This window comes from Apteryx rowi, unplaced genomic scaffold, assembly GCF_003343035.1.
Source record: "Apteryx rowi isolate R43461 unplaced genomic scaffold, aptRow1 scaffold_154, whole genome shotgun sequence".
Classification (NCBI taxonomy): domain Eukaryota; kingdom Metazoa; phylum Chordata; class Aves; order Apterygiformes; family Apterygidae; genus Apteryx; species Apteryx rowi.
Genome location: NW_020447797.1, coordinates 1,754,260 through 1,770,302, shown reverse-complemented (window position 1 = coordinate 1,770,302; position 16,043 = coordinate 1,754,260). Strand labels below are relative to the sequence as shown.

Genomic DNA, 16,043 nt, shown 5'->3' with positions numbered 1-16,043 from the left:
CCTTCGCCACCATCTTAGGAGTGTTATCTCAGTAATAAATCCCCGACGCGGGCGGCAAGTCGGGTCGCCGCGCGCGGAGAAATGGAGGAGAGGGAACAGATATTATAGGAGGCGCGTTTTTAGCCTACTTACAGCCCTCCGATGTTTCGTGACGCGGAAAAATAACGCTTGACCTTACCAAGATGGCGACAAAGTCAGGTGGAACCTGAGGGGGCCATTTCTGCGCACGCGCGTTCTCACCCTCCCAGCTAGCGTTCTAGTGCGCATGCGCTGTCGCATCCCCTGGGAGTTGGAACATGTTTGTTTGTTACGGTGCTGTTGTTGGGGGGAGGAAGTGACGCCAGCGCGCTTCTCGCGCGGGGGGCGGGCAGCGGAAGGGACGCCGCAGCCATCTTTAGTGAAGGCAGCGGCGGTGCCGGTGTCCCGATGCCGGCGGAGAAGATGGCGGTGGACGGGCCGGAGCAGGTGAGGCTGGAGCCGGGTCGGGTTTAGGGGCTGTTGGCGGCCGCGGGGTGCCCGGGCCGCGCCGTTCTGCCGTGCTGAGAGCGGGCCGAGGCCGGGGCCTGGCGGGCGCCGTGACTCGGCGGGTCTCGCCTCAGCCTTGATGCGGGAGGTGGGGGCCGACCGGGGCCTGGGGCAGCCAAGGGGGTGGGGGGAGGCGGCGGGTCCAAGGGTTCGGGACGGACGGGAGGGGATGGAGACCCCGGGGGTTGGCGTTGGAGACAGGCCCGGGGAGGTGTGTGGGAGAACCGGGGTCCGACCCGCGGGACAGGCCCGGGGAGGTAGGAGGGACCAGGGGAAATGGGGGCCCCAGGGCTGCTGGGGGCTGGGCCGGGGGTGGAGGTGGCTTGTGGGGCCCAGGGGGACCCGGGAGGCCGGTAGGGCCAGGTCCCCTCCCACTGAGTCCTGTTCTCTCGCAGATGGAGATGGACGATGGGAAAGGTGGCACGGGGCTCCGGCAGTACTACCTGTCCAAGATCGAGGAGCTGCAGGTGAGCCATCTCCAGCTGTGCTGATGGCACCCACCCGGCCTGCTCTGGGAAGGCATCGCTGTGGTTCCAGCCAAGGATGCGCATCTCCCTCTACAGACTTGTCCTCAGTCTAAGGCCATCTGCAGTGCTTTGTAGCCCTTTCTCTGCTGCGGTGCCCTGTTCTGGGGTGCAAGAAGGAGGCGCTTCTCAGGGTGGTCAGGGCCATCAGTCCAGTCTTTGGGTGATATGGATATACAAGATGTGTCTCTGTCCTACTCGGTGTCATTGCTGCTGTACGTGTATGAGATATTGTCTCGTCCTTGGCAATGGAGCCTGGCTGGTCACATCCTGTTTGGAAAGGCTGTGCTATACTAGGTGCCAGTCCCAGGATGAAAGCTGCTCCCTGCTGTTCTGCTGCAGCTCAGCTAGTGACTGTTGCACGCACTTGGCGTGCAGTTGGTTTGAACGCTGTTTGGGATGCTGAATTCTCAGCTAAGTGTGTGTTTGTTTTGTTTTTTGGTTTTTTTTTACACAGCTCATCGTGAATGAGAAGAGCCAGAACCTGCGGCGTTTGCAAGCGCAAAGAAACGAGTTGAATGCCAAAGGTACAGTTCTTCTCATCTTTCTCACCCCGATCTCCTGCAGCAATCTGGCCACTCCTAGCTGCTGGGCTGATGGCTCGTGACCCAGCTGTGGGCCAGCATGGCTAGTGCTGTTGTTGGAAGGGTCTAGCTCCTGCCAGATGGAGAGATGTGCTCAGAGTTTCATAAGTCCTCTAGATGTTTTGCTTTTAGGGTGTTTTTTTTTGTTATTGTAGTTAAGGAAAGGTGGGCAGCCTTGGTTCCAGCTGAGGCCCTTTTTTGAGCAGGAGTCTGCACTGGTCCCCAAGATGTCCCAGAAGGACTGTGTGGGGTGTGTGTGCCATCTCCATCAGGGGCAGGGTGTCTTCTYGCTGCGCTGGAAGCTGATGCCTGTGGCTGGGCAGAACGGTAGTGCTGATGTCTCCCTCCCTCTTCGCAGTGCGCCTGCTGCGGGAAGAGCTGCAGTTGCTGCAGGAGCAGGGCTCCTACGTGGGGGAGGTGGTGAGAGCCATGGACAAGAAGAAAGTGCTCGTCAAGGTACAGAGCTGGGGTGAGCGGGTTGGGGTAGGACAGACTCTTTCCACGTTCCTGCACAAGGAGAGGGACGGGGGGACAGATGTGACAGCACAAGTTCTGGGAGGGATGTAACAAGGAAGAAACATSAAGCGAGAGCTGTTTCTCTAGAGGAGCACCTTGTAGCAGCTCTCCTGGGCCCAAACCTTCCCCAAGCAGGTGGGAAGCATTTCTTGGTGGCTGAACTGTCTGTCTGCTCCTTCCCCCTCTAAGAAACCAGTATGGATATTAGACACATGACTGGCGACTTTTCAGATAGAGAAATAACTCATGGTGGCAACTGCTGTGTTCCAGGTGCACCCGGAAGGGAAGTTTGTGGTGGATGTCGACAAGAACATCGACATTAATGATGTGAGTGTGGGGATGTCCTAGGGGCCGTGGGTGGGATGGGAAGGTGACTGCTCCCTTTGGGGCAGCCTGGTGCTGCTTGCTGCATTCCTCAGCCTGGGGYGGCTCAGAAGGGCCATGTCCGGGCCAGGCACTGAGCTCCCCTCTGGTCTCGGTGTAGGTGACCCCGAACTGCCGTGTGGCCCTGCGCAACGACAGCTACACGCTGCACAAGATCCTGCCCAACAAAGTGGACCCTCTTGTATCCCTGATGATGGTGGAGAAGGTCCCGGATTCCACTTACGAGATGATTGGGGGTTTGGACAAGCAGATAAAGGAGATCAAGGAAGTGATCGAGCTGCCAGTCAAACACCCAGARCTCTTTGAGGCCCTGGGAATTGCCCAGCCCAAGGTAAGTGCTGTCAGTAAGGGCCTGGTGTGATTAGGGGCTGTTGGCCACTACAAGGAGATGAGCACCCCGGGGTGCTCCTGCAGTTGCTGCCCCAGTGGCACTGTGATGCCCCTCGCTGGCCAGCGTTGCTGCACATCGCCTGCTCCCTGCGGGAGGTTGTTTGGGCTAGCGGGAGGGAGAGGTAGCTCTGGGGTCTCCTAGTTTCTCGGGTGCTGGGTCCCACTTCCTGAAGGAAGGAAGGGATGTGGGACAGTAGGTGCTGCTGCCCTGGTGAGGGCATTTGCTCTCCCCATCTGTGGCCCTACCTTGAGGGCAGGGGAGAGGGGGCTTTGCTGTCCAGGTACTGAGGCCCTGCCTGGCAGCAGTGCTGAGGTGACCACATGCCGTTGCAGGGCGTGCTGCTCTACGGACCCCCTGGTACAGGCAAGACTCTGCTGGCCAGGGCTGTGGCCCACCACACTGATTGCACCTTCATCCGTGTCTCGGGCTCCGAGCTGGTGCAGAAGTTCATTGGTGAAGGTAAAAGCAAGCGAGGGGAGGCTGCTGCGTGCATCAATGTCAGCCTGAGCCCCAGAGAGGGCCCCGGTGGTGCTGTGTGGCCTCCAGCCTGGCTCAGGGGCCGAATGCCTCTTGCATGGTGTCCTGGGCACACAGAGACACCGTGGGTGCACCAGACTCTGCACAGTGCTAGGGTTCAACCCTCTCTGCTCCCTGCAGGTGCCCGTATGGTGCGGGAGCTCTTTGTGATGGCTCGGGAACATGCCCCATCCATCATCTTCATGGATGAGATTGACTCGATTGGCTCTTCCCGCTTGGAGGGTGGCTCTGGCGGGGACAGCGAGGTGCAGCGCACTATGTTGGAGCTCCTCAACCAGCTCGATGGCTTCGAAGCCACCAAGAATATCAAGGTATGAGGGCTGTTGTCCCTGGTTGGGCCCTGAGCTGCCTGGGGAAAGGGACAGTGTCCTGCTGGTCCCATGGTGGCAGCGAGCGGCCCAGAGTGGTGACAGCTGCTGCTTTCCTGGTGCAGGTGATCATGGCCACAAACCGGATTGACATTCTCGACTCAGCTCTGCTGCGCCCTGGCCGCATTGACAGGAAGATCGAGTTCCCCCCTCCCAATGAGGAGGTAGGTGGGATGCCCTGGGGCAGGTCCCATGTCTCTGTCATCCTGACCCTCTCCCTGGGGGGAAAGTGGGGTCCTCATCTGTCTGTGAGCGATTTCTGTGCTTATTCCAGGGGTTCCAACCCTTGCCTCACTGCTGCTGTCCTTACAGGCCCGTTTAGACATCCTCAAGATCCATTCTCGGAAAATGAACCTGACACGAGGCATCAACTTGCGGAAGATTGCGGAGCTGATGCCAGGAGCGTCGGGTGCGGAGGTGAAGGTGAGCCAGGCACTGCAAGACAAGCAGCAGCTGGATGGGGGCTTGGCAGCCAGTCGGGGCCCTGCTGGCCCTTGCTGGGGTGCAGCCTCTGGGGCTGATGAAGGAGAGCAGAGGGCGATATCTCTGTTCCCTTGCAGGGGGTGTGCACAGAAGCTGGCATGTACGCACTGAGGGAGAGGAGGGTACATGTGACACAAGAAGATTTTGAAATGGCTGTTGCCAAGGTAAGTGCCCTGGTGGGGAAGTGAGGGGAGCTGCTGGGTGGTTCCTCCTGGGATAAGGAGCTGTCAGTGGGGCACAAACTGTCYTGTGGCAGCATCTGCTCAGCTTGCTTTGCCCTTCAGCTACCTCTAGAGAACCAATAGCAGTCTGAAGGGGTTGGTCCTGGGCACCGGAATGCCACTATCTATATGGTTAAGCTGCAAGCAGACTCACAAAGGCTGGGGAAGGTGGCGGAGACCTCTCCCCTGGGCTGTGGTGACCACAAGCCATGGGGGTAGCTAGAGATGGTGGCTGTAGYGCTGGCCCTGCATAAGACTGCAGCTGCTGGGGTTAGCAGCACCCTCTAGGTGGGTGCTGGCTCAGGGACAGATCGGGCCTGGGTGCTGGGAGCCAACCTTCTCCTCCCTGCCCAGGTGATGCAGAAGGACAGTGAGAAGAACATGTCCATCAAGAAGCTGTGGAAGTAACGGTGAGGCTGGAGCTGCTCCTTGTTTTGTGTTGTCTAATAAAAGTGCTGCTGCGGCCAGGCCTGCGTGCTGATTTGGGGCAAAGGGGAGAGCGGGGATGACTCATGGGGGCAGTTAAGAGCTGCAAAGGGAAAGCCTGTGCTACAACCAAAGAGACCCCGAGCAGACACACAACCAGCTGCTGCTAACTGTTTTTATTAGAAAATACCCAAAATAGACAAAATGGTTACACAAGAGGCAGAGCAGGCACCCCTGAGCCATACACCCTGTGAATAATGTAAACGCACCCCCCCCCTTCTGCCTGGGACTGCGCGGAGGAGGCAGGACTGCTCCGCACACAGCCACCGCGCCAGCTGCAGCACTGGAGCTGGCAAGGCCACCGCCACAAGGAGTTTGCAGGCAAGGGGCTGCAAGAGGCTCGAGTGGGTAAGGCACTTCAGCAGGTCCGGCAGGTGGTGGCACCGTTCTCAACCCCAGCACTGCAGCTGCCCCCCCCTCTCCCCAGCCCTTAACTCCAGCATCTCCAGTTCTCAAGTCCCCAGCATCCTCTGACCCTCAGCTTATGGCCAAGCTGACCCCCTTGCCCACAGGCTCCTGGGGGCAGAGCTACCCCTCTGCCCCAAATACCTCGTATCAATCACAAGACAAGTCACTACATATGCAAAACAGCAGGGGGTGGAGCAATCAACTGATTGTCAAAAACTCAACACTAAAAACTTGGTTACATATAAAAAGAACAGCTCAGGCCAAGCCAGCCCTTGAGAACACCATGAATCCACTGCATAGATTGAGGCAATGAGTGCAGTAAGAGGAACTCAATATATTAATCAAATACAAACCCACTGTACAAAAAGCTTCCTTTTTATAAAACCTGTTCACAAAAATAGTGCAAAACATCGGGAACCAGCAGGGGCTGGCATTTGGAATGGACAAACTTTGGTTGAAGAGCGGCAGGGCTAGGCCTGCCCTTGCGGTGGCTGGGAGAGGCTGGGCCAGGGAGGGCTGGCAGGGCAGGCAGTGCTTCCCCCTCCGGCACAGGCAGCTTTCCCTGCTGGGCAGCAACTCCAGGAGGGCTTTGGCCAGAGGCAGGGAGAGGAGGGGAGCAAGCAGGAGAACGCGCTTGCAGAGGGGCTGCATTCAATGCTTGGGGAGAAGCAAGCAGCATGATGCAAAAGCAGAATGCGTTAACGCAACAGAAGGGCTGGAGCAGAACTTGGGGGGGGACGGGGACGGGGACAGGGGACTCTCCACTACTCTGCCTTTGGCTAGAGCTTCCTGGCCAAAGGGAGCCCAGGGGTTGCTAGTGGCTCCGACTCCCTACAGGCACGTAGGCTTTGTGCAAGTGCTGTATTTGATTCCAGTAAGAAGTACCGTCAGGCTCAGGCAGCAGGGAGAGGAGAGGGAAGCTCCTGAGCCCCCGCCAGCCCCTTAGGTGAGGCGGATCCCGAGCACTTGTTCCAGTTCCTGCCGGCGCTGCTGGACCTGGGGGAGAGGAGCGGGACAGTCAGGCAAGGAGAAGGACTTGGGGCTGACCCCTGCCACCAGCTGCACTTATCCCTCCCCAAGGATCAGTCCATTCCATGCAAGCAGTTCTTGCCCCTGTTCACTGACCTGGCCCCCTTTCTGCCCCCAGCTGCTATCCCAGCAGCACCTTTCAGGGCCACACCGTAGCACCTTTATCTCCTTGTGCACAACCTCCCCTTGCTTCATACTCCCACTCTTTTTCTCCGGCTGAGTTTTTCCATCTCATATGCATGGAGACAGCAGGAAGCTCCAAGTTCCCCCTTGGAGGAGCTTTGGGGGCAGAGGGGAGGAGGCCAGGACTGGTGTGCGGAGGACAACAGGGCAAGGCAGGCAAGAGCCCACATCCTACCACGCAGCAAGGAGCCCACCTTGGCGAAGATGTGTCTCCCCACAGCCTCTTGCGCCCAGGGCTGCTGGTAGAACTCGGCTCGTCTCTCCTCCTCAGGATTCCCGATGACATCCGTTATGATCTGAGCAAAGCACGGGGCGCGATGTGGTGAGCACCAGGGCCTGGCTCCCTCCCCAGCCCCTTGCCCTGCCACAGGGTCAGGCCAGCTGCATCTCCCAGGCACTGCTGGAGCCTAGTGCTGCCCCTGCACTCGGGGTCAGGCAGCTCTCCTCGTGTGCCCTGCTCCTCTCCTGCCCAGCCCCAGGGTTTTACCTTAAGGTCCCGCCTCTGGGATTTGATCCATTCCTGGATGAAGTCCTGGGGGTTGTTGCTGAAGCTCAGCATGAAATCACGCTGTGTCTTCAGCTGGTTGATGGATTCGATGGTCTCATGGATCTAGGGAAATGTGACAGGAGATGAGAGGAGGCTGGGGGATAGCTGAGCAGTAACTAGAGTTATGCAAAGTCCCCCAAAACAGGAGGGTAGAGCTGGCACCGAGCTCCTCCCAAGCTCTCCACAGCACTGAGCCCAGTCTAACCCCAGGAGTCCCAGCCCTGCTGCCTGCCCTGACTACGCCCGGCTCCCAGGCAGGGCTGGCACTCATGGGTGTCCCTGCACCTTGGCATCCAGGGAGGCAATCTCCTGCTGGTTGGTGGTGGAAGCTAGGAAGTTGCTCATCTGAGCTTTCAGGGGATCGTCCACCTCCACATCAATGTCATAGCAGGCCGTCTTCTTCTGGTCATTGGGGTCCACGCTGGGAGGAGACAGGGCATTAGCGGGTGGACTTCCCCAGCCTCCACCCTTCCATAGAAGTGGATATAACACYCCCCTCCCCCAACAGCAATACAAGTACCCTACTATCACCCCAGCCCCACCTGATTGCCCCAAGAAGCCTCTCAACTTGTCTGACCAATTCTTCCTCTCCCAAATGACTTGCACTCGATGCTGCTTTGGGCTTGAGGCCTCCTACAATCTGTGGGTACTGCCCTCCACTCCTGCGCCTCACAGGGGGACTATCTTGTCCCGGTGCCACTGCATAGGGCAGCCCACCCTGCAGTAACAGGGCCCACCAATCCCCAGGAACACTGCCCAGCACAGCCTGCTGCCCCTACCTGATGGTGTGGTTGATGATGATGGGATCTGGGTGCTGCAGGAGCCCTGCCAGCTTCATGGGGATCTCAGAGAAGCGCATGCGGACACAGTTAAAGATCTGGAGGGAGCACAGCAGAGCGTTAGCTGCCCATGCCAGGGGCTCCTTCAACCCGCTGGGGAAAGAGCGAGGCAGGAGAAGGAGAACTCCCCCAATCCTGGTTTATGCATGGCAAGCTCACAGATGCAAACTAGAGCCCAGGGAGGGGGGGCATAAATCAGGGACAGAGACTGGGTGGTCTGGGATGCCCATTTCAAGCCAGGAAAGATGCTTTTGCTGCTGGCCTTGCTAGGAGCGGGAAGGGTGCTCTCCTCCCAGCAGCAACTTAGGCAAACCGTGCTGTTGCAGCAGGGCGAGGGCTGTGCTGAGGCTGCAGAGCCCTGCCGCAGGCACGCGGCCAGGAGCGCGCACGGAGGACTGACGTGGGCTGACCTGGCGGAAGTAGCGGTTGCAGTTGATGTACTCCTTCTCGTGACTGTCCTGCAGCTTGTTGTGCTTGATGTAGAGCCAGAGCGCTTGCATGATGCTGGCGCGGGTCTGGGTGTGCACCCCAAGCAGGCGAGCCAGGCGAGGGTCCAGTTTGTACTGTGGTGGCTGCAGGGACACAYGGGCCCATTAGGATCAAGGGAGTCTGGGACCTGGAAGGACCCCTCCTGCAGGCACGGTGCCTCACACAGCCCTTGYTCCATGCAGGAGGGTTCCTTTTGCCTGCAGGCTGAGAGATCCATGCCTGGAGCCCCTCYGTGCTCCTTTCCCACCCCACTCTGCATCTCTGCACCACAGCACACAACCCCAYGGCACCCTGACAGCTGCAGACAAGGCTCTGTCCCAGCCCAGGCCTGGGTTTGTGCCCTCCTGTCCACCCCGTACAGATGAGCTGGGCTGGAGGAAGGACAGCAGGACACAACCAGCACCCACACAGCCCTGGGGCCCCTACCTGGTGATCCAGCATGAGCAGCAGGGTGCATTTCACATTGACATCGCCAGGACGCTTCACTTGGAAGCCATCAGTCTCCTGMGTTGTGGGCAGCCGGTGCCACTACAAGAGACCAGGGGGACAGTGCTTAGCTCTGGGACCACAAAAGACCCGAGACACCCGCTAACAGGCTCTGGAGTCTGCAGTTAGGAGCCAAAAAAGCCGGTGTTCAGGCTCTGTGCAGGGGTCTACCAGATGCAGACAGCCCAGATCCCATCCCTTGCTCATGCAGGCATTCCCTGGGAGTCCAACCCAGGCTTTGGCCACGAGCCCACCCAGGGAGCCCATGTGGCCACGGTCCAACAGACCCCTCTTGGTGAGCTCTAGATGTCAATGGCTCAAACTGCTCCGAGAGTCACAGCTGGGACTGCAGCAGCCTCCCAGGGCAGGATTGCTCCTGCTTCAACCACCGCAGGGGCAGGAACGTCAGAGCTGCTCTCACAAAGAGCCCTCTGTGCGTGAAGGAGGTTCACCCCCCACCAGAGCAGGTGCCACCATAGAAACAAGTGTTTCTCAGAGGACAGTGTGAGTCGAGTGCAAGGAAGGTGTGCGTTAGGCAGGAGCACCCAGAAAAGGCCTGCTCCCACTTGCAGGCAGCGCTGCCTTGCAGCGTTTCACCTCCTCCCCMGGGACCTTCCAGCCATGCAGCAGGTTGGGAGACGACAGGGCAGATCCTTCTCCCACCTTGGTGCCGGGAAAGTGCAGGTGAGACACTCTGGGGCACCATCACCTTTGTCAGGACTCAGATTCGTGAACCCCCAGGCTGTCCCTCAGGGCCACGTCCTGCAGTCTGACTTGTCCCCTTGCACGCCATCCCCCAAGCATCCCTGCGCAGCTGCAGCCCCAGGCAGGATGGAGTTAAGAGCCGAGCAGCCGGGGGGGGGGGGCAGACGGGCGAGCTTGCTGCCGTTGCTGCTGGGAGCCATCCAGGTAAGGGGGAGGGCTGGCCACACTGGGCCGCTGGCCAGCGCCACAGAGGAAAACACAGCCATAAACCTGAGCCTGGAAAATGCAGCAGCCTGGTCCGTGGGGAAGACCCAGCACCGCTCCTCTACACACACACAGCACCACGTCCCCTGCATCAGCACCACATCCCTGCCTCTCTCCACCCACAGCACCGTGCAAGCCTTGCTTGATCCCCTCTCGCACTGCGACAGCAAGCGCGGGAGCCAAGCGCCCAAAGGGCGAGCAGCAGCACCCATCTATCTCCCTTTGCCTGCTGGGACTGAAGGCTCTCCTCATCCTGCCCTGTGTGCACAGCCAGCCTCGCAGCACAGCTGGAARCCTCCTGCAGCCCCACTGGGTGCATCTTACCTCCACCAGATGGTTGTCTGGCCCATACAGCTCCTTGTCCAGCTCGATGACGAGGCTCTTGAAAAAGGAAGAGAACTTCCTCTTCTGCTTGCTTGGCTGCAAAACAGAGCGCGAGAGGCTTGGCCTAACACTGGCAGCCACGGAGGACCCCAGCCCAGAGTGCTGCCTCCAGCACCTGGGGAGCTCAAGGGGCCACATTAAKCCTGGACAGGTTCTCACAAAACCGGCAGAGCCTCCCTCCCACAACCAGCCAGCAGACTCGAGCCCCGATCCCTGACCGCATCCTTACGTCCTCCAGCAATTTGCCCTCCACACGTAGCTCCCAGGAGGCCACACGCTCACCACCCTCCCCTTCTTCTTTGGCCGGGGTGAAGGTATTAGAGATGTAAATCCTCAGCTTCCGCTTTTGCTGTGGAACAGAAAAACAAAAAGGGGAATGCTTGGAGTGAGAGGGTGAGCACTCACAGCAGCACCCACCTTGCAGGGTCCCTCACTTTCCCCCTCCCCGCAGCTACTTGCCCTCCCAACTGGCCGGGGCTACCACACACCGTCAGCGGTTTCTTAATGGCCTCCTGAATCTCCATCCTCTTCCGAGCGATGGTTTGGTCCAGTTTGCGCTCAAAGGCGAGGAGGTCCATGTAAGCCTGGGATTCTGGAACCAGCTCCCGGATCTGTCAAATGAAGATGGTCAGTCTCTCACGTGCTGAGATCACTGCCTGCCTCACCCCCAGGCAAAGTCCCAGGCAGGCCGACAGCCCAAGGAGTAACCAAGAGACCAGCCTGTCATGACAGCACAATTTCTCCTTTCAAACAAAGACTAAAGCTCTGCAAAGCTTTCCCCAAACGAGGGAGCTGCACTGTGGAGCACAGTTCGGAGCCCGTCATTGTGTCCAGTAGTCTGCCCAGTGTCACAGACAGATGAACGTAACCCTAGGTTGTCAACAGGGACCAAAAGGCCCCAGGAGAGAGGTTCAGAAGCTACCTGGGGYCTCCACTCCAAGGCACTGCTGATCCTTGTTTACCCAAAGTCCTGGTTGTCCAATCTGTGCACACTCCAAACCTCTCCTGCCACCCCAGGTCCCCCAGCAGAGGGTTGACTTCCAGGTCAGTTTGGGACCGAGCAGAAAAGCCTGGCAGGCAGGACGAAACCCAGGGAGACTCTGCTCAAACAGGGATCTTGTCTCCCTACTGCCCTGGGAAGGCAACACAGATGCATCACCTCCTTCCAGCAGCTCAGTTCCTTCCTCACGCTGCTACCTAGCCCATCAGCGCCGAAGCAACACTCACCCTCTGTGGTAGGACTTTGTCAGCCATCTTCCTCCTTTTCACCCTGCAAGAAGCRTGGAGACAGTGGAAAAAACAAAACAAGACACTGAAGCCCTCTGCACATGGGACACTGTGGGCCTTGCTGTCTGCCAAGMGGGAAGCTGCCGCATGGCCCAGGTTTGGGCAGCAGTGGGTCTTGGGGGGCACCACSGAACCCTGCTCATATGCCAGGAGCCCGGCGGCACCTCTGGCTCCATCCACGCCACGAATGGTGCCAGGCTCCAGGGAAGGGAGTCACATTGGCAGTACCAGCTGTGTGCCACGCAGATGTCTCAATCTGAGCCAGGTGCTAAGGCTCCTGCTGCAGGGCGCAGAGTGATTTGAGGGAACAAGTCCCCTTTCAGAGCTGCCCCACGTGACAGGCGCTCTGGAGTTGCAGAAGGGAAACAAAGAAAGGCTGTAAAAGCATCTAGAGCACAAGTCCTTGGGTCAGTGCTGGAAAGCAAATAAAGAAAGGATTATAGCCCCGTGGGCAAGCCAAGACGAATCTTGCACCTCTAGAGTATACCACCAGGGAAGGAAATCCAGTCCCCAGGCCCAGTTCGCTGCATGGCTGCCACTTGCTGAAAGTGCTGCAGGACAGAAGCAAGCAGAAGAGGGTACAAGACAAAGCTGCAACTTTAAGCATGCTCCAGCTCCGATCTGTTTGTAGTACAATACTCTCGTTCCCATTCTGGAATTGGCCATCACATTCTCCCAAAGCTACAAACTAAAGCTCAAAACACACCTCCAGTTCCAGGAGCTCACTAAGAAACCAAATAGCTGAAACACAGACCATCCTTGCCATAATGGGGCTAAAACCATCACAGGCTAGAGGTAATGGAGGGGGTTTCCAGAGCCACTACGTAGTTGCAGCCTTGCTCAGAGCCATTTTAGCTTCTTCCAAGCTTGTAGTACCCTGTCTGACCACAGCACCTGGTCCCAACACCCTGGGCTCTCCTCCCTTCCTGTGCACTGTAGACTCCCTGACTCCCATAGCTACTCAAGCAGGAGCACACATTGCGAGGCCAGTCCTAGCTAGGCGTGGGGTCTCTGTGCCTCTTTGAGCTCTTCCACCACGTAAGCTGGGCGTCCCATTGAATGTTTCTGTCCTGTGTGATTTGGCCACCCCATTAACAGCTGGCAGGTCCTGGTCTCCTCAACAGGAACGAGGCAGCACAGCCAGCACAAGCCCTGCACCCAGCTGTACAGCTCCACACTTGAGGCACGCTTGATCCCACACAGACCTGTTGCCTGCTCACAGGAATAGATCTGCAGCCTTATCTGGCTGCTTACATCCTTGTTTGGTGAACTGCCCCTTTTCCTTAATCCCCAATTTGCTCTGGAGCACCAAATGGATGTGCAGCCACTGCTTTCCCACCAGCAGCACAGACAGACAGTAACTCTCCAAGCACAGAGCTCTGCAAAGGGATCACGAAGCCATTTTGTTGCTCAGTTTAGCAAAGTCAACAGTCCCATCAGCAGCCAGCCCCACCACACAGCCAGGGCAGGGAACCGGACCTGAATATCCATTAAGACCACGAGATCCTGTCCTGAGAAACAGCCTCAAGTGATCAAGAAGCCCTCTTGAAAACAGGAACGGACCAAAGGGCTTAGCAGAACTGTAAACAACTGAGGAGTTGCTGGCAGAGCCCCACAGCTCACGATGACTGTCTCAAATGAACAGTCGTACCGAGACCACAGCTTCAGGGAGTGTCTCTGCAACCTGCCACCCTCGTGCCCCACTGTGGCCCGTTGACGCTCTCTGCACCTCCAGTTGCCTCCTGCAAGGGGAGGGAAACCTGCCAACTACGTCTCTGCTTGCCAGAGCCAAGATGCAGCACAACCCCTTGTGAGAAAGGGAAAGACCCCAAAGAGCCCATGCTGCAGCCTCTGGCAACTGCAAACACCCGTGGCGAGGCTTTTCAGTTACTGGCATGGAGATCAGAGAGCAGGGAAGCAGCTGGCCAAGTGATCTCTGTCCCCATCTCCACCCACTGCTATCACATCCCAGTGCCAAGCTTTGGCAGGCTTCCTACCCGCCAGCAGCGCCAACTGGGGGAGTTTGCAGGCAAGCAGTGCTCACTGCCACCCCTCTTGCAGGCAGCTCACCCCTCCGCAGACGGGCAGGGAGGCAGAGGAAGCTGAGGGTTTCTGCAGCAGAAGTGCGACCAGGAGGCAGTGGCCTGACCCAGCACATTAACCCCCTGCCACCCTGCTGTGGTGCTCTCCTATCTGCCCCCAGCGCAGGAGGGCACCCACTCCTTACCCTCTCCTCTGGCTGGCCAGCGGCGGCTGYGACTGGGGAGCAAGCAGGCGTTTCCTGAAGGGATCCATCATGGACTGMGGCAGGCCAGGTCTCATCGGAGAGGCTGCTCCGTAGGGGGGAGCTCCCGGGGGTCCCACCTGCAGTCCTGCCATGGACATCCGGCTTCCCGGTGGCATCCCAGGGCGCTAGCAGCGGGGAGAGAGAAAACACGTGCACGTTAAACACTGCCCTGCCATGGGGCTCGTCCGTTTGCAAGGGATCACATTAGCAGTCCCTAGATCAGCACGGAGCAGGTGTCACATGGAAGAAATGCAGCTCCCAAGASCTTGCCGAGCCCTGCTGGCACCTTTCTTCCTCCAAGAGAGATTTCCAAGGATCCCATCCCTAGCGTTACTGTGATATCCCTGCTCCCTGAGGTGCGGGTAAAGGACAGGGGAAGGGATGACTCAGTGAGAGGGAGGAGGAAAGGACATCAGAAGCCGTTGCTTGGTGAGCTGTGGCCTTCAGTACTCTAGAAAGGGCGACAGGAAAGCAGAACTGAGAAGAGCAGAAGCATCGACCACAGGGGCCTCTACCCCACCCCGCTAACGGACGCGGACGGAGGCTGCTGGCTTGCTTCCCCAGGAGTGGGACAAGGTCCGTGCACAGGCCCCACACCATCGTCGTGCTCCTCCCCACACGGTAAGAGACGCCAGACCCAGCGGGGCCCATCACCAGGGCCAATGTCTGCAAAGCCTCCACCCTGGGGAGGCCGAGGGCTGCCGGGGGTAAGCGCTGCTGGCATGGGGTGCCAGCACCAGCGCAGGTTGTGCAGTGGGTTCCTCTCCGGAAAGCGCCACTTTTGGTAGATGTGACACATGGGAAGGGATTGGGATAAGCCCACTTCCTAAAAGCACTGTGCACGAGGCCGGCATGCAGGAAGGAAGCTGAGCAGGACGCAGCTCTCCTCAGGCACAGGAAACAGGGTCAGACGAGGCCTGATGGAGGCAAGAGCTCACCCCAACTCTCCAGCAGTCCTTCTCCATCCAGGGGCCCAGAAAGGCAGTCACAAGGCCACAATCCGAAACCTAACACCTTCTGCAAAGAGTCCCGAGCCAGGGAAGCGTTCAGAGTCCTTCCACATCCCCTGGAGCAGAGTGCTTTCGCAAGCTGGCACCTGCAAGCCTACACTGTTGGTGCTATCAGGTCTACATTACGCACGGCCCTCGGGCGCTTAACAAACCGTCAAAGCACCCCGTAAACGACCACCCACCCCTACGTGCTCCAGCACACTTCAACAGCGGTTTAAGCCGACTGCCTTCTGGGATCCTTTGATCCGCGTGCTCCCCACTGCCAAGGAGCTGGTGAGGCTGGGAAAGCCACCGAGCCAGCAGAACAACATTTCTCCGCTGCCACAGGCTCCTCAACATGCCAAGACAACCCTCGCTGCTCCCCTCCCGCCTTCGCTCCCTGCRGAGAAGCTGGGGCATGGTCGCTCTGCGGAGAAGATCGAACGAAGCTGCCTCGCTCTCCCAAAGGAGCGGGGAACCCAGCAAGGAGAGCTTGGCTGCGGGCCGTTAAGTTTATTTGCATACGAGCATTAATCCCAGCGCAAATCCTGCTCGTGATGGGTGGGAGCTGGCAAACACATCCGGCTGGCAGCTGCCCTGAAAGCTGCCTTCTCCAGGCCAGCAGCAGGGCAACCTCCCCGCCGCACCGCCCTAGCGGCAGGTCTCGGGAGGGCTGGGGATGCAAAATCGCCTCYGTCAGACCAGTCTCCGCAGCTTTTCCAGGTGCTGGCAGCCAAGGACGGGCTTATTGGATGGCAGCCAGAGCTAAAACCCACTCACCTCCTCTCCGGTAGAGCAGAAGAACCAGTAAAGGCAAACAGACCAGTGGGGTGGACTGTGTACAGGTTGCTGGGCAACAAGGGAAAGGTTCTCTTGCSGGCCAACAAAGTCCGGTGCCCCGGGTATCTCAAGAAATGCCAACTTCAACAGGAGAGCCTGCAAACGTACCAACCTCTCCATCTGAAAGCAGATTACAGCTGGAAAGTCGAGCACCAACAGGCCAAGAAGTGCTGGAATTAGCGCTGCATGGGGAAGTTCAAGCACACGCACACAGGGCAGGCGGACGGGGCCGATTACACAACCATATGTTGTTTTCACCTTTGCTCGGTGTTGCTTTGAAGCAGCAC

The 16,043-nt window shown here is 58.5% G+C and overlaps 2 protein-coding genes across 2 annotated transcripts; one reads left to right on the top strand and one right to left on the bottom strand.

Moving 5' to 3' along the window:
• The first annotated feature begins 346 nt into the window (after positions 1-346).
• PSMC5 (proteasome 26S subunit, ATPase 5) lies at positions 347-5,001 on the top strand. Its single transcript, XM_026059198.1, has 12 exons — positions 347-465; positions 921-992; positions 1,507-1,576; positions 1,992-2,089; positions 2,420-2,476; positions 2,634-2,864; positions 3,257-3,383; positions 3,582-3,772; positions 3,895-3,993; positions 4,142-4,252; positions 4,390-4,476; positions 4,888-5,001. The coding sequence occupies exons 1-12, from the start codon at positions 427-429 to the stop codon at positions 4,939-4,941; spliced, it is 1,236 nt and encodes a 411-aa protein (XP_025914983.1). The 5' UTR covers positions 347-426; the 3' UTR covers positions 4,942-5,001.
• Positions 5,002-5,120: 119 nt separating this feature from the next.
• SMARCD2 (SWI/SNF related, matrix associated, actin dependent regulator of chromatin, subfamily d, member 2) lies at positions 5,121-14,052 on the bottom strand. Its single transcript, XM_026059197.1, has 12 exons — positions 13,868-14,052; positions 11,581-11,623; positions 10,842-10,964; positions 10,583-10,702; positions 10,294-10,389; positions 8,941-9,042; positions 8,436-8,597; positions 7,966-8,063; positions 7,472-7,607; positions 7,127-7,249; positions 6,834-6,935; positions 5,121-6,423 (listed from the first exon to the last, which is right to left on the bottom strand). Exons 1-12 carry the CDS (start codon positions 14,041-14,043, stop codon positions 6,370-6,372), a joined length of 1,335 nt encoding a protein of 444 aa, XP_025914982.1. The 5' UTR covers positions 14,044-14,052; the 3' UTR covers positions 5,121-6,369.
• Between the last annotated feature and the right edge of the window lie 1,991 nt (positions 14,053-16,043).